Source organism: Neodiprion pinetum, chromosome 5, assembly GCF_021155775.2.
Source record: "Neodiprion pinetum isolate iyNeoPine1 chromosome 5, iyNeoPine1.2, whole genome shotgun sequence".
NCBI classification, from domain to species: domain Eukaryota; kingdom Metazoa; phylum Arthropoda; class Insecta; order Hymenoptera; family Diprionidae; genus Neodiprion; species Neodiprion pinetum.
Genome location: NC_060236.1, coordinates 29,679,058 through 29,697,626, shown reverse-complemented (window position 1 = coordinate 29,697,626; position 18,569 = coordinate 29,679,058). Strand labels below are relative to the sequence as shown.

The 18,569-nt window shown below is 40.5% G+C and overlaps 1 protein-coding gene across 1 annotated transcript; it reads left to right on the top strand.

The window, feature by feature from the left end:
• The first annotated feature begins 10,660 nt into the window (after positions 1 to 10,660).
• Actbeta (inhibin subunit beta) lies at positions 10,661 to 17,054 on the top strand. The gene is made up of 6 exons (XM_069136450.1): positions 10,661 to 12,163; positions 12,229 to 13,218; positions 14,970 to 15,193; positions 15,279 to 15,510; positions 15,971 to 16,145; positions 16,247 to 17,054. The coding sequence occupies exons 1-6, from the start codon at positions 11,800 to 11,802 to the stop codon at positions 16,485 to 16,487; spliced, it is 2,226 nt and encodes a 741-aa protein (XP_068992551.1). The 5' UTR covers positions 10,661 to 11,799; the 3' UTR covers positions 16,488 to 17,054.
• Positions 17,055 to 18,569: the final 1,515 nt, after the last annotated feature.

The following is an 18,569-nucleotide window of genomic DNA, read 5'->3' as shown; positions in this document are numbered from 1 at the left end:
TTAACGATAACGTAGAGATTTTTGTTTCGTTTCTCTTTCGTTTTCGAGTGTACCCCGCAATATACAACATAATGACATATGATATACCTATATAGGAATATAGTGAATAGTTACAAGAATAAATAATTAAACAATTGTACACATAAAGTTCCGTGTGCCTGTCCAAGTTTGAATGATCGATTTGCCGTATGGATTTATGCGTTTTACACATATATATATAACAAGTGTCCTGTTTTAAAGATTTTTTATGTCATTCTAGGTATGTGAAATAGCGATGGGCTGTGTGCGGTATGGAATTTATTAGCATTACTCCATCTATCATTGTTATTTTTTTATTAATATTATTACTATTATTATACAGCGTAAACAATGCAGTAATAGAAAAAAAAAGAAAAAAAATAGGAGGGATAAGTTTGCAGAGGTAAAAAAAAAAATATATATATATATATATATATATATATATATATAAATATATAATGTAAACGGATTTTGATTTCTCGGATGAATAAACAATTTTTGTACATATTATACAACGTAATATTGTAAATGCTTAAAACACGAGAAGAAAAACGGTAAGCAAGTTGAATTTGGTATGAAAAATTAAATTTTAATCAATCGATACCGTGAATAACGAAAAATTGATTCTTAAATCAGAGTCACGGCGTGATTAAACGTGCATGCGTTAATGAAAATATAACATTAGTTATAATATTACGATCAATTTTCATGAAGTACATTTCTTTGCTACGATTATTATTATTTAAAGACGTAAAAATTCTATAAGAATTATAGATATGGAATTATTAGCCCGTACTACTATTATTATTATTATTATTAGTATATATAGAAATTAATTTATACACGTAACTTTATTAAAAATACAAATAAAAGTCAACCGATCAATCAGGAATGATGTATAATTTATTTAATATACATATATACATACATATATATATACGTACATATAGATGTAAAATTTTACCGAACAAAAAGAATTTCGTGGAAAACATTTGCGCGAATCTCTGTAAATACAACTATTAAATCGCTGCAGCAGAGATTGAATTTATGAGAAATTGAAAACTATTGATCCGTTATGTATTAACATTTCATATTACAAGAAAATAGCATAAATAATCAGAAATGATTTCATGAGATATGTATGCGTATATTTATATATATATATATATATATATATATGAATATGACATATATACAAACATATACGATTATTAATACACGTATGTATAACAATTACATATTGTTTGTCACAAAGATGTGTATCTTCTGCGGTCGTTTGACCAAGAACTATTAGCCCCGTTCGATAGAAGGTACATGATTATACATGAATACACAAACTGATATACATACGACAGTTGTACATACGTAGATGCATATATTAATACAATGTATGCATAGCGAGAAAAAACGATGCGGAATGGGATGTGTTGAATAAATATACAACATCGTGTGTAATATGTCTCGTCGTTAATTGAGCCAGTGCTCTCAATTTTATGCCAATCGTGCAGACGATAACAATATTGTCTATAACGGCGGAATCAGTAGGCCGGGGTGGGGGGATAAAAAATAGACGGGGATAATTTGAATTACAGTTTCACGATACGCGTCTAACTGCAACTCCGTCTAAACGATTCCGCCGTTGGTTTGTTGGTGTATATATATATATGTATGTTTGAGAATTTATTTATAATTTTCTTTTTAAACCGCCAGTTTTTCAAATTCCTTTTCGGGATTCTATATCCGCTCTCTCTTATTCTCTGTAGGTAATCCGTTATCGTGTATAAAATAATATAAAGGTGAAAATACACGCGGTTCCCGTGCGAGATTGCAAACAATTCTGAAAACTGACGGTTCGAAAGGGGTAAAAAAAAATAAATAAATAAATAAATTAAAAAAATAAGGAACTCGGGGAAAAAATTTCATCGGTACAACGAATTATTATGCACAAGGACAATTGCTTAATATACGTGGGTTGAAAGGAAAAAATTATTTTACCTATCATTATATACCTAATTTGAATTTCCAAAAAGAAGACGATGAAAATACAAAAAAAAAATGTAGCGGATATTGTAAACGGGAGAAATTGCTCGAACTTCTCACCGATGAAATAGTACGGAAAGAGGAAGAGAGGAAAAGTGCTGCAACGACTACGTCACATGCATAACCCTTCAACGTTGCAGTATATAGTCACTGCGAAATCTGAGTCACCCTGTAATTTGATATCTCCTACGCGTGCGGGTCACGCATTTACGGATTAAGGTTCGTTCTACATAGGTGTGTGTATATATATGTATATATATATATATATATATATACACACACACACACACATATATATATATACATACATGTATATTTATGTATGTGTATGTATAGACCGAGCGCATGCACAGGTGTATTATCAATAACGAATCGCGGAGAGCTTCTCCCCGTCGTGTTATTAAAGCTCACAGTTATTGCACTGGGCTGAAAGAACGTCTATGCGTGCCTGAGCGTAATTTGCATCGAAAAGTAAGACGACGCGGGCGAGATTCTCAGAAATTGACATAGAACTGCACGATTAGAATCGTGTACCTGTACGGGTATACCAAGTTGTTTCGCCCTGATCACGAGGGTTGAAATTACCCCGGGGAATTCCCTCTTGGGTAGTTATCACCGTATATACATAGACATTAAAATCAGATTTTAAATACTATTTTCTACGAATCTTCGCGGGGTGCGTGTAGTTTTTTATATTATTTCACTTCCGCTCGGATTATGGATGAAAAAGAAATTGTCAAAACACCAATCTTTGATCAAACTAACTTTTCATAAAGTATTTTTACAATTTTCAAAACCACTAAAGAGTACATGTCTATACACTATGCAAATGTGGGGTTAATTGTTGTTCCATGTTACATTAACCTGGCTGTATTAATGTATGCGGTATATTATTATTGTTAAATTTGCGAACGAAAATAATAACGCAATGCGTTTATGATATGGATACAATGTGTTGTAATTGATCGTCAGAGGGTCAGAGGCATTCCTCACGCAAATGTCCCACAGAATCTGGTATTGCCCGTAGGCTGCACGTACGATAAATTTATGTAGAAACCCGAAGGCAAAAACTTGAATCTTGCTTTCTTCTCCCCCCTCGAAATATAAGTTATAGGTACGTATAGACGCATGTATTGAGCGCATTATTTTGCGACGCAGCTCACGCTTGTTGTACGTAATACGCGTGTGTGTACGATGTGTATAATATAATTAGCCATTCAGATTTATTGTGCATTTATCGAAAAGTGTTATTAATCTTAGTCCGCCACTGCGGTGCTCCCTCTCTCAATACACGTGATTGATAAGCGTACCAAGGCGATGCACAACTTCAATAATCCAGTTAAGTGTATTTCAGTATCATGTGTATATATTACAGCTTTGAGAATCTTTCGCCTGAAATTTACGACACTTTTTCATCATCTTTTCGATTCAGGTTTAACCAAAACCCAAGAAATCGTTCAAGGGATTGAAAAACCATCGAGGCGAGGATTCGCAGGATGATGAAGGGTAACGAAAAATCGAAACTTTCAGCTTCAGTTTCGGCGGAAAACTAGGATGTGAACGCCTCGGCGGTCGGGATTCGACTGACCCTGCGCGCAGCCACTCCGCGCATCGATTTCAACCAACCAATGAGACGGAGACACTACAGCGGGTGACAAATCATCGCCCGTCGCAAAAATGTAGTAAAAGTGTATAATTAACGTCTTCCCTTTCCATTTGCATATCGCGACTGCACGCGTCTTTGGATTTATACCTACTGCGGTGGACAATTTCACGGCGAAATTATTGTCTCACAGGTGTAAAATGTAAAACAGACGACTCTGATAATTTACGGAGAAAACAACTTGTAAAACCACGTTTGCAAAAGAATATAAGAACGAGAATATACGTACAACAGTAAGAAAAGGAAAATAAGATCGTTCCGACGGCGAACGCGCGTCTGAGAATAAAAAAAGTTGAATAAGATTTCGCTGTAATGAGTTTCGCGCAGGACACACGTTGACTTCTCGCGGATGCCTCTACGCAGTATGCTTGTTGCGTGTGTGTAGTATCGCATACTTAAACATCGAGCTCGCATACGTATAATCGTGTATAAGATACGTAAAAGGAATAAACGATTGATTTAGCGTAAGCAAACGTGTATCAGGTCACGTTCAACGGTTATTTGCTCCAATTGAAGCATCTATCTCTTCTCCGTTCCTGCACGATTTTCTGCCAAGCGTATAAAGTATGTATCAACGTTATACACGCGCGCGAAAGACGTAAATTACAATCTCCTAGCTGAGCAAAAGTCCCCGGACGCAAACCCCCGGTTGGTGAAAAATTTTCCTCACAGAAGCCCCGACTGGATGCAACGCCGAGTGTAAGGGTAAAAGAAGAAGGCACCTTCTTCGCGAAGGTAACGAAGAAGAAACACGCCCTGCAGCAACCCCATGTAGTACGAATGGGAACGAATTGGGTGTGATGGTGGAAGGGGGGGGGGGGGAGGGGGGGAGGGTAGGGAATTTGCAGGTCTAGCGTAAACGGAGACTCGCCGGGTTATTTGACGCCGTTCAACTCTTCTCTGCAGCCGTTACACTACACCTGCATCATGCGAGTAGGGTTGCACCTGACACGCATCGCGCAGCCCCCCCTTTGGGGGTGAATAAGGAAACGGGATAAAAATAAAAAGGGGAGGAAACGAGTGCGATGCGCGGGCGAAGAAGGATAGAGGGGAAAAAAATACAAGAACAAAAAACGATACGAGAGAGGGAGAGAGAGAGAGAGAGAGAGAGAGAGGGAAAAAGGGGGGAGAGGAGAGTAAAACGAACTGCGTACGCACGATAAGGGGGTAAGGCAGGAGGCAAAGGGCGCGGGACTCCGGAGGCCGTACAATACGTTAATAGCCGCTCTAATACCCTAACTTACGGTGTTTCTCAAAGTCAGAACACCCGGAGGGTCTTGTCTCCGTGTACAATGTACATGCATACGTGCATGCGGCATACACGGGCGCAATTCGATCCAATATGCACAACAAGGGTTATCGAAATTCCGATTTTACTGACGGCACTCCTTGCACTGCAGTTCGAAATTATTAAACTATTTTAACGATACTGATTCATCCAACTATTTTAATTTTAGTTATTCTTCTGAATCGGTTTCTTTTTTTATAATTTTCAAATCAGGGAGCGATGGGGGGCAATAAATTGGCGAATAGACGCCATTTTCGATTTTTCAATTTATTGAAATAAGGACAAATTATTATTATTATTTATTGCTTTGAATTATCCGAATCAAACGAATATCGATTACGGATGTTGTATGTAACGATTGGGATTCGTACATTTTTCTTCGATCATGTGTTTGTCAAATTATTATATTCGTCAGCCACGCTGATTATCCTAGAAATGGAAAGAAAATGGACTAACAGTAAAATTGTGAATCGCTTTAAAACGGTGAGAAATTCGGCAGCCTCGTTTATATCTGATATACGATGGCTTATTTTAATTGGAACACTGTATCATAAATTCTCTGAAACAGATGGATTTTTTTTTCTTGATAGTTAATTAAATGTTCATATTTCTCGATTAGAGTCAATATCGGCGCAATCTTGAAGACTTAATAGTAGATTTAACGATACCAGAGTGATAATTGGTGGTATAAAAAATTGCCCTAAATATTACTCGTCTCAGAGCGAAATCGAATAAACTCTCCAGATTTCTTAACGTTTTAACGTGATTTGATGTGAAAAATGGTTCCACGAGCTCTTGTTTTTGATTTCTGTTTTATTTCCTTCAATTTTCCTATAATTTTAGGATAACCACCGTATCTTGTGAAAAAGTGTTGATGTTGAATTGACGAACCTTTTGAAATGATTGGAGTTGTATGAATGAATTGAAAAAATTTGACTGACGAAGTGAACGTGACGAGAAAAAGCTTATACGTATAAAGTGGATGAAAAAAGGTGATATAAAAAGAGAGAGGGATTAGAGGTAAGTAACCGCAATTTATTATGGCAAACAACATGTGGGTATAAGTATGCACTTTGGAGAGATATGAGAACGATTACAGTACCGATGCGGGGTCAGGTTATTCTTTACATAGGTAGACAATATTTACTTGTTGCCAATCGCCGGGCGAGACGGCGGCTAGACAAGGCAATGATCGATCTAATTCGTATAATCAGACGCAATCATACGTCGGCTTAGAAATATCGTTGTCGTACTATAACGTGCATCTTATTTGGGCCCACGGCGCATAAATGTGTGTACAAATCCTTGGCACGATAATAATTGCCATAAAGACTACACGAGCGGGGACGAAGATCAGTGGCCGTCTTTGGAGCGAGTTTCGGGCTGTCTGGAAGCTTCGATTTAGTTCAAAAAATCAAAAAAAAATTAGCATTTTGGGCAGATCGAATTTTTTATCCTCCTTTTTTTCGACTGGTAAAATTTTTCTTCGACAAAACACATCACTGCAGGGAACTCTGAAATTGCAGATCAGTTTAGATGTATTTCTACGAAATGTTCTAGCTCATTTTGTGAAGACGTGATGAAATCGGTGACTGCATAAATTGGAAAAAAATATATATATATATAATCGTTGTTCTCTGAAACGTTCCGACTTCTTGATTGATTCAGTTTTCAATTTTTCAGTTTTTTCGATGAGGTTTGAATTTCGTTGGAACATCTTTATATTTCTGTTGGAACGCTTTTTATACGACTTGGGATTCCACCATTTTTTTTTTCTCTACACCCCCAGAGAGTCCCGATTCATAGAATTTTCCAGGCTTTCGGAGGAACTTTTAAGTACAGTGTCTTCATTATACAAATGATTTTCACCTGGGTTTTATGGTAAAATTTGAAATTCCTAGTGTATTATTGGAATCACGTGAATAAATGGAAGACGTAAGCAGATTAATCCAGATTGTAGATGATCAGGGAGGACATGGACAAACGGTCTCGTTGCGTTTCGCAATTAAATAAAAATTTTCACTTGTTTCTCTCGAGATTTATAAGCGAACAAACATGATTTGGAACTAAAAATGTTATCAATTAATTCTCTCGTAATTGTAATAAGTAATCATTTGTTTTCTATGATCAATCCGAATGTCACCTGATTAACAGTCAGGCAAAAGTTTTGTTCATTGGCTTTGATGTGAAATTAGCACTCATGTCATTTGCAATCATGATAGCATTGTAATCAGATACGGAAAATGTATAATATATATTTCCACGCTTTAACTTTTTGTTTATTAACTGGAATTCATCTTCACTGTGCACTTCAACCTACGGTTCAATATGGCAGCGACACCTGGCGTTCGACAAAGAATAGACAACGTGTTCTTCTTTTTACCGATATACACCAATCGCATACAATCTCAAACAATTAACGCCTCAAACTTATACTAAAAAAAATTTCAATGTTAAATATGTTCAACCACACAATGGAAGGAAAACGTTTGCGAAATGCCGAGTCGATAAGTTTATACCATGCGTCGGTAACAACGTTGCAATTACCTACATAACGCCGATAACAAAGCAACTTTTTAATTACGGTAAGGTAATTCTGCAAACAACCGAAAAAACTAACAACCTATACTCCGTTGATAATACGCGTGGGATGAGAGATCGATAACTCGATTATTCCAAAGCTATGCTTAGTTTGATTGCGGCGATGGAGTACGAAAAGGGGTGAAACGAAGTGAAAACAAAAAAAAAAAAAAAACTACGAATAAATAATAAGGTTGAACCGAAGCCCTGCAATATCGACGAATCAAAGAACATACGTATAATATGGGATAAAACAACAGACGGCAATAACCTACGATGTAGAAAAAATGTTTATAATTTATTGACTACTGTAGAAACGTTTAAAATCGTAAAAAATATCTCTAGAATAAAACAACCCTGTAATCTTCTCACTTAAATTTACTCGGGCAGATTCATGCATGCCTGCCTGCCTGACTCCCTCCCTCCCTTGTGTTCCATTTATTGGTGTTATTCGTGGTACAGTCTTTACACGCGTCGCGAAATAGTGGTGATGGTGGTGGTGGTGACGGTGGAGGCGGCGACGTCGTCGGCGACGGTAGTGGCGGCGGTGGAGGCGGCGGCGGCGGCGGCGGCGGCGGCTGGATAGAAGAAGGAGACGTCGGGATCATATTAAGGAAAGAACCTCGGAGCAGAATCTCTCGTACAGAATCCCCACGTGGCATGTAGCCAACAACCATTCGCTGATCAATATGCTTCGCCAGCTAGAGAGAAGCTCGCAGAGTCTCTCTCCTCCTTTCCACGCGCTTTCCAAACTTCATATACCTATCCGCGTCCTTATACCTTATACTTCTATCCTGGCTCCTACTACTTTACGTCGGCACGTTTCTCTGCCTACTCCCTATTTTACTACTATCATATATACCCGCGCGTATTATTATTCGGATTTAATCTGAAGAAGATCGTTCCTATTCTTTACGTTCTATACCGCGTGTATGATTGTTCTTTGATATTCGTCGTTATAGATTCAGAATCCAGAAAAAAAAAATCGCTTCGTTTTTTTTCTTGTTTTTTTTTTTTTTTTTTTGTTATCAAAATTTATCGCAAACATCCTCGAGGGTATAAAATGCAAGAATATAATCAAAGTTGAATGTCACGTATCGCTTACACGCGAATCGAAGGGCATGCTAGCCAACCGCACGAATTACTCTTGTAACATGTAACTTCAAATGCCTGTTATAGGACCCTTAGCAGCTCCCCGAATTAAGTTTTCTCGCAAAACAAAAACTTCACTGTATCCAACATCATCGAGATATTTATTCTTTCTCTTTTAATGCGAATTACGGTAATTGACTTTTGAGAAGTGGCGACGAGATTTTGGAAAAAGATGTAAAGCAATGTAAAATTAAAACGACCACTGGATAAAGTAACTGTAAAATGCCAAGAAACTCGCCGAACTCGAAACGTCTGCGAGTTTATAATCCAACCGGTAGAACATAATCCAATCACACTGCAGAGGACGATTATACCTTCTTTTTCTTTACACATCACATGATTCGAGTCTTGAATCTAATTCATTCGATTATGGTTTCAATTTGTCCTGAAATTTTTTCAAATTATGACACAACTTTTATAAAATTTCCATAACGTATACTAAAAAAGATATTATCGGCAGTTTTCGCTAATCGTTTATCCATCGTCAACTCGCGTTAGCAGGATTGATACCATTGGCTAAAAAATGTTTATTCCAGTTCATAACGGTTGGTCTGTACAAGAATCTTCCTCGTATTACAACGAGAGAAAATTTATTCCACCAAGGCTAAGTCATCTCCTCCTCTCATTATTTCCCCTCCCTATATACATTTCAACGAATCCACATAATTTTCCTCCCGAAGGACCTAAAAGCAAACATTGCTCTATAGCGGCCGTTGGCAGTATGAACTGAACATTAGTCGTAGACCAAGAGAAAGAGAAAAGAAAATACGCGCTAAGAGTATCTAGCAAAAAGTGATTACGAAGAAGAAGAAGAAGAAGAAGAAGAAGAAGAAGAAGAAGAAGAAGAAGAAGAAGAAGAAGAAGAAGACGAAGAACGTACGTATAAGATAAGCCGTGTCATGCACAGACACACGTTATACCCAGCGAGACACGAGTATCGAAATTGTCTGGAAAGAATGATAACGCCACGAGTTAAGATTTGCCTGTTCACAGGATGTGTGCGGCACGTGGATGCAAGGCAGTTAAGGGTGCCGATACGCAGGGTACCGTGTATCTTCGCGAGTTGGGGGAGGGTTGGGGGTTGGAGTGCAGGGTGTACAGTTTGTCATAGCGGCGAACGGCCGGCAGCGCATCCATCCGCTGCAGGGTGAAAATTCCTCTAGGATTCTTTGGCGATATCTAGCGGGGGGGTGTCGGGGGCCGGGTGGATGGATGGACGGACGGTTCTACAGGGGATGGCGAGTGGCAGGGGGGGGGGGGGAGACAAGATACAAAGCGCTTGCGCAAACTATTGTCAGACTATCCCACTACCCCCTCGCGTGGCGATACGCCGTCCGAGTGTCTCCACGACTCGACACATAGCTATCGTTTTACAGGTTCGACACAGACGCGGAACACGGACATCTACATCGCAGCAACTACCCCGTCTAACGGAGGAAAGACACGGACGTTGATATTCTGGCACCACTACCACCACAAGCCGGGGAATCCGCGCCAGTAGCGTCAGACAGGCGAACGAAATGCTTCGAAGTGTGTCTGTGTGTGAGAGCGATTGAGTGTGCATGGGTATGTATGTGCCGAGATGTAGTTGTGGCGTAGTTTTAGTTGTGGAGTGGATGGTTGGTTGGTCGGTTGGTTGGGTTGGTCGGTTGGTTGGTCGGTTGGTTCGTTGGTTGGTTCGGTGATACATGTACGTTAATTCAGTGCCCGGTGCGTCTCCGGCAAGCATGCCTCGTCGCAGTCATTCATGTTGCATACGCGGAATCGTTGATTAAAAGTGATATATCGTTACATAGGTGTGATAGTTACGTATTGTTCTTCAGAAAGAAATTAATTAACTAATTTGAAGAAGAAGAAGAAGAAGACGAAGTTGAATAAAAAAATAAAAACCAAAAAAAAACAGAAAGAAACGGTATATGACACACGATACTATATGTATATAATGAATGTGTACGTATTACTGCGCGCGCGACAATTATAAATATTATATACACGTTTTACTGCGTACGCGTGTACGATATATTTTACATGACTATGAATATTACTGTACGAGATACCGTGCTGTAACGATTATTCGTTGATATAATAACGCTTTAAAATAGAAAGTAAAGAGACCTTACACGGCCGGATAAATTAATTAATTCATAAGATAATTAATTGTACAAAAGAAGGACGTCCTCAGGCCTGAACGAGTTTCATACGTAATGTATTGTTTCACGTGATTGCGGGTGAAAGTAAAGAAGTTTAACAAAATTTGTACAAGTCAGGATCTCGAGACCGACAAGAAGACGGAGGAGATTCCAGCCTTTTTTCCCTGATTAACATACTCATTGATAAGAAGAACCGCGAGTTAAGAAGAGGGAAATTAAGTGTTATCGGAAACAATTGCGATACTATTTGAATATTGCGGATTAGAGGAGTAGTAAATGAAAATACAATCGTACAAGTAAAAAGAGGAAAAATCGTTGAGCCAAATTCATCAAACTGCAACCACCCCCTCGATCATCCTTCTATATCTCTCCCCATTTCTGTCTACACATATATCCGATCGTGAATCTGTCCCTATCTCTTTATTTTCCCTCATCTCGGCGATTTCTCTGTTGCGTACTATACCTAGTCCTATAATCTAAGAAAATCGCGTGTATGTATGTGTAACGATAAGCGGGGAGATTCCGCATCGAGCACCGCACCCCTAAGAAATTGAATCGTTGACACGAATCTGCACACAGCAAGAGAGGCTCTCGGTCTCGGAGGGAGGGAGCGCTGACGGAAAAGAAGGGGGTGATGGTGGTTGGTGCCGGTGTTGGTGTTGTGCAAAAGTAAAGCACAAATTTCGACCAGGCGTATATATATATATATGTATATATATTTCTATACATGTGCGTAAATATCTATGCGTATGTACTGCAGATATATCGTTAAGAATACCAAGACAGAAGAGCAAATTCGAATGGAAGGAGTGAGGGGTGATTTTTATACGAAAGTTGTAAAAAGTGGCACTCGCAGAAGCAGCTGGTGGAAAGGCGCGGGTTGTTGGTGATGGGAGATTTTATTAAGGATGCATACCTGTCACCGTCATCGTTTACCATTGCTATCAACGGTGCAAACGTCAATCGACCGTCAGCCGACACTCTGGCACGTTTACGCGAACGAAATAATAGTGATTCTGAACCGGGTAAACCCGCAGCTAATCGTACAGCACCATCAGCAGCCTCAGTCACAGCAGCAGGGCAACGAGCTTCAAGAACCTGCAGATCAGTGTCGGGCAAGAGGTCAGAAAAAGTTGGGAAATTCGGTGTCAGGGGTGAATTTCTACGGACATTCGTTACCGTCTGGAAGAAAGTACATCAGTGCCTTTTCGGTAGAGGAGTATCCACTCGGCGATCACAGAGAGGATATAGTAAATCGACCGAGGAAGCAAGGTGACTCTTCATTGTCGCGATGCAGCGCGATATCACGACCTTAGACTTTTCCAAATTGCCAGCAGGATCAACGGGTCAGAAATCGACGCCGTTGGCATCGCCGGCCGATCGCGGCTTGATAGACAGCCGTGAAAGGACACCGAGACAGGCTGCACGTTTGAACGAGGGTACCAAGATTGCAAAGACCGGTGAAGAATCGTTCGGTGTCACAATCAAGAACGGTGCTGGGAGTCTACTCTCGTGGATGTTGAGGGCGGTATATCGAACCTCGACGAAGTCTCCGATGCCCTGTTGTCTCCGGATGGTCGTACTGTTCCTGTGGATCCTGATACTGCCAACGATATTCGCCCACCACCAGGACCATCAAGGCTGCCCGGGTTGCCCGAGGTACAGAGACCACCACTCTTTCCACCAGCACAATCACCACAGTCAGAACCATCACCATCGGCAGCAGTCGAAGGCCTCCGAGGGTCTAAAAATCGGTGGAACCGAACCCAAGCCCGCGAGGAACGATCCGAGTCCGGATGACCTAAGACTCGAGGCGATAAAGCATCAGATCCTGACTAAACTGGGCCTCCGCGGTCGTCCCGACGTCAACAAGACCCTGGCCAGTGTGTCCAGGAATTTGGCCCTGGAGACGTTAGTCAGAGCCGAGGCTCAGCCACAGCAGTTTCCGCCGTCGTTTTCGCAATCGGGCGGGGGCTCATGGAGGCAGCAGAAGCAGCCCCATTCGAATACGGCGCACCGTCACCGAGCGGGCATTTACAACGAGGAGCGTGCCTACAACGAGTTCTTCGACGAGAACGAGGAGTTCTCGTACAAAAACATGGACCAGGCCACCGAGAGGACGACGATTGTTACCGAGACCACCTCGTCGACGACGACGACGATTCCGGCCTTCCGGAGCGACACTTCCTACGGGCAAAAGGAGACGGGTGCGAACGGGGGCGGGAGCGACTCGGAGGACAGACCCAGCGACGACGAGCAGCCCCACGAGGAGGAATTCGACGACTTTTACGCAAGGACATCCGAGATCATTACTTTTGCTGAACCGGGTAGGTATAACAGGTCGGCGGGATTAATTGGGACGGGTATGTTCTATCTAGATATAGGCGCCGGCGCCGCAGTGTGCATAATTGTCTACGTCCGGTTGCTGGTGCAGCAGCATCGCTTCGACGTCGAACCTTTTGTTCGAGTTGATGGTGCAGTGCAGCGGTGCAGTGGGAACGAAGGCGCGTCGTAAGGAAGGCTAATCCTCTCTCGCTCTCTTTCCGTTCTTCCTTCCCGCCCCTCCTCCAGTATCGACTGTCTATATCCCTCCGGGAATCGACGATCCGCAGCGAGATCGAGCGCCTTCCGTAAATATTTACCGATCGCGCCCGCTCCCCGGGATCGGCAGTGTTTAAGAAAGGCCATTTTCGCAGGAGAGCGAATGAGTCGGTGAGTCGGTGGGGTGAGTGAGAGTGAAGGGGTGAGGGAGTAACGCGATAAATTACATACACAGCACGGTGCAAGCCACACGTTGAATGCCACGTGGCTCGGACACACGATGCAGAACTTACCGAGGACTGACTTCAATACCCTTGGAGGGTGTCGTGTTTTTCCTGAACCCTCGCCTCCCCCCTTCGCGCCAGCTGCTCGTTTCTCGTTTTCGAGTACATGTAAGTTCATTCGCTTTATTGCAGTTTATACCGGTTGCCCGAGTCGCCGCACCACAATTAGGCGGTGCCCCAACCGTTAAGCTTGGGGGGGGGCTAATCGCGTACTGTTCTGTCTTGAATTTAAAAGCGATCAATCTATTTGTACGTGATTCTCCCCTACCAGTCTAGACGCCAAGTCCGCGGATCGAACCATTCTTCAATACAACCACTGCACGCATACCCCGCCGCCTTTCGAGTAATAATTCGAAACCGAGCACCGGCCTGAAGTTAGAAGTTTGACGCCGCAGCAAGGGCGGTTATCTAACCCCGCGTCGTTCTTTTTCCCCAATCGGTGAGTCTAGCATAACGTCGACTTGGCACACAGCTCCGCTTTAAGTAACGCAGAATCTATCGAGCTAATGTAACGTGAGACAGAATCTTATACGCAGTAGAATCTCGCTCTTTCTTGGTATTCGTTGTGTACATACACCATGGTTCTCAAAAGTGTGAAAGGAATACGGTTCGTCTCCGATCCTCCTGCATAGCGAAATCAATATCAACTCGAAAATATCTCGTCCCTGTCTCTTTTTCGTTTTCTTCTTTTTTTTTTTTTATACTTCTCCTTCTTTTTTCAACATATTATACATGCTAATACATAACCGATTGTGCGAAACGCGTCTTTCAAATACACACGCACCTCGCATTTGGTAAGGACACGTTTTCACCGCAGACATGGGGGCGGTAACGTGGACCGTGTATTGCACCCACACAACCGCGTAAATGTGGCCGTAAGGCTATGACTGGACGCAGTGTCTTGTCGGTCGTTCGGGTGGAGTTGGCATCACGTGGAATGAAATTATGGGTCTGTCTTCATGTCTGTGAGCAATTCTCTCATACATACGTATCTACGCGTGTGCGTAGCAGCAGGGGTTGACTCACCCTGAGATTATCCCCTCCAATCCTACCCTGCCCGACTAGCTAAGGGGTGGTCCATCAGATCGGAGCAAGTACTCCGCCACTCGATGAGCGAAAAAACCTCTCCCATCCAAAAGATTCGAGTTTAGTTGTTGAACCGTAATTAAACCTTTTTCCTGTCTTGCGAACCCCAAAGTACCCTTCCACCGGTGTCGATCTGACGTTTATTAATCTGTCATTACCTCATTTAGGTCACACCCTCAATGGACAACCGTTGTTGGAGTTCCCAATGTCGACTGGAGAACCGGTACTCGGACCTCTGAGAATCAAGAAAGCAACTCTGTGGGCGCTAGTCGAGGTGAGGCGGACGGTTCATCACTATCAACATCATCGCCAGGGTCAGAATCACCAGAGAAATATCACCCTGTGGGTGTTCAGGGTTCGTTGCGGTAATGCAACCCATCTTCGCGGTAAAGTACGTGCATCGCTGTAGAGGAACACTGGAATCGGTATCATCGAACAAGCATGGTCGTCATTGCTCCTATTTCTGGTCCCTTTAGGAACTTGGACAACATCTCGACATGGTTACTTCACTCGGGGTTAACATAGGCCAATTAGGGTGGCAGAAATTCGACGTCACCAGCGTTGTCATGGACTGGTACGCCCGCGACGCAAAAGCCCAGAAGGACAAATTGACTCTGCTGGTCGACTGCACCGGATGTGGTTTACACGTGCATGTATCAACCTTCGGACACCCACCGAATGAGATAGAGCCAAGCCTGAATACACAAGGTAAATAATAAACCAAAAAAATACAATAAGATTCACATAGTGGTCGTAAAAAATCTCCCGCAAGTTACACCGCGATTTTTTTTTATATACGTATATCTTCGTCCTAATCAACTTGAGTGGACGGTATTCATTACCGTAAATGCTGTCAGAATGATGAAGGACGTGAAGGAATTGTAAATACACTCGGGAAATAAATAGGCCGTTTAATGGCGGCGGCCGCGATTTGGTCCACCTCGTGACTTGAGAGTTTCTTTACAGCGTGGCTACGCTTCAGATCGGTAAAATGCAAATTTTGTTGAATTCTGCGGGAATGAGGTGAAAAATTTTTACCTTTGATATGACGGTATAGCTATTTCCAAGCTTCAGCTAACCGGAGAGGGGAGGAAACCGTACTACGTTGCAAACGATGTACGCGTAAGTATTGAACTACTTACATTCAATCCGAAATTAATCTGCACAGGTAAAGATGACAACAGGCCATTTTTGGTTGTCCACACCGACCCGACTGGAGTAAAACGCATCCGAAGACGAGCCGTCGAATGTAATGGACCACTGATGGGCCAATGCTGTAAACAAAGGTTCTACGTTAATTTTTCCCAGCTAGGATGGGACGACTGGATAATCGCACCGCAAGGGTGAGTTGAGAAGAGTTCATTCTTCCTAATTTTCCCTAAACGGAGAATATTGACCGGCGGTGGTTTAATTGTTTTCCTCGTGTTTCTCGATTCTTCCGCAGGTACTATGCGAATTATTGCCGAGGTGATTGCGGGGCGGGTCACAGAACACCGGATACTTTTTTAAATTATTATACCCACGTGATAGAAGAGTATAGAAAAATGGATAGACTCGCGGGAATGCAGCCATGTTGTGCACCCTTAAAGTTCTCATCCGTATCTCTAATTTATTATGGCCCTGATTCGAATATAATTAAAAGGGATTTACCAAAAATGGTCGTCGACGAGTGCGGCTGTCCTTAGTGATAGTGTCGGGACAAAATTTTGACAAATTTTGACAAATTTTCAAATAAACAACAAATTAATAAATAAATTAATAAATAAATTATATACAAAATAATTCAATTATTAAATAAATGAGTAAATAAATAAACAATATTATAATAATAGTAATCATACTCAACAACAATAATAACGTTTATGATAATAATTTATCAAATTTAAGGTGACTACAACAACAAAAAAAATATATTAATTAAATAATGAAATTTCTAATGAGGTAGATTAAAAATAAAAAGAAAAAACAACTGATTAAATCACGGAAGCCTTATGTAGATATTTCTCTCCGTCATTTTTATAATTCTGCTGGATTGTGTAAGTATACCGATACCTACAGGGTGTCTCATTAATTTTAATCCAAGTAATGGCATTAGAGAAGGGTAACAATATTTTTGTCATTTCAAATTCGACAGTTGGGGAAAAAAAAAAATTGTAAACCGATTCTTTGAAACGGTACCAATTATATGAGATATAGAAAAAAAAAGAAGCAAAAAAAAAAAAAGGTATCTCTCGACAAGATTGAAATTTGACGAGGCAGCGTGAGTAAAGGAAAAAAATTAGGTACTTATTCGTACAAATTGGAAAAATAAATTGAATATAAATAATTATAAAAGAAAACTGTTGCGTTTGAGCAAGATTTACGAGCTTGAGACACTCTGTACAAATCTGTATAAAATAATACAATATTATTATTATTATTATTATTATTGTTGTTACTATTGTTATTATACGTGCAAGTACTATACGTACGGTACTATATTTAATATGTAGGAACGAAAGTGCGCCATTTGCTTAACATACGCCAGGGAAAAGACATTATATAAATATAATGCAGGTCAAGCTTACAAGAGCTGAACAATGACGATGGCTCCGAAGCTTATACACATATACATATAAATATACACACTGTATAAAACTTGCTACTTACCGTCAAACGCAGGGTGATTTTCATCTTTTATTCTCGTGCCGCTTCATCGTCATCATCATCATCATCATCATCATCATCAGTGTTTCTGTAGCTGCCAATTAATTTTTTTATCTTTATCTCGAACAGTCTAGACGCGGGCGATTCTGAGTTGTGTAAAAGAAAAAAAAAGATGTACATTATATATATAAAATGAAATTGGTAAGCAGTCAAGAAGATATATAATAATAACCGCGAGGTATCGATCTTGTAACGCTTTTTGTCCGCAATAAATTTATCCATTCATTCTTTAATATTGGAAATCGTTGTAAATATTTGACTTGAAAATGTTTCTATTTTTTTTCCACGGTTGTCTATTTTTACACAGAACTGCGTCTGACTATGTTGTGTATAATATATCTCACTTCGGAGCTCGTGTTTTTATTCGGTTGTATGAATAGCTAGAAAAGCCAATCAATCTCAAGCCTATCAGGCGTTGTGTGGAGAAAATCGGTGAAAGCGATTTTCTTTCTTCACAATATTCGGCATAAGAATGAAATCTTTCATTTTCTCATCTCGCTAATCTGATCAAATCGCAAATGTTTTCTTAAATATTTTTTTTTTCTCAGTAATTCCACTTAAATTATTGATCAATCATTGGTGAAATTTGGGTAATTCGCACACCGATCTTCTCTACAAGCGTTTTTCACCTCTCGTGTATAATAAATCTATAATATATTTATACGATTATATAGGTATACAGTAATCGAGGGTATGGATGTAATACTGATTTGTCGATGATGATATAGCAGAACAATACGAGACGATAGATAATGATTGACGGTTAATAATTATTAGCAGTGATGATCTCGTCGGACGGCGACACTTAGCTAGAATAATGAATTATCTTGAATTTAGGAAAGATTAAAGATTACATAAATACCTATTATTATTATACATTATAGATATTAAGCTTGCCATAAATTAGTACACTCAATTAAAATCATTATTTAATGAATTATAAAAACTAAAATTATATGACATTAAGCGAGAAATTCGCTAGCTGCGAGCTACTATTGTTACATACTTTTACATCACAATAACGCGAATAATAAGGTACATAATGTGTAACGCAACGCGAG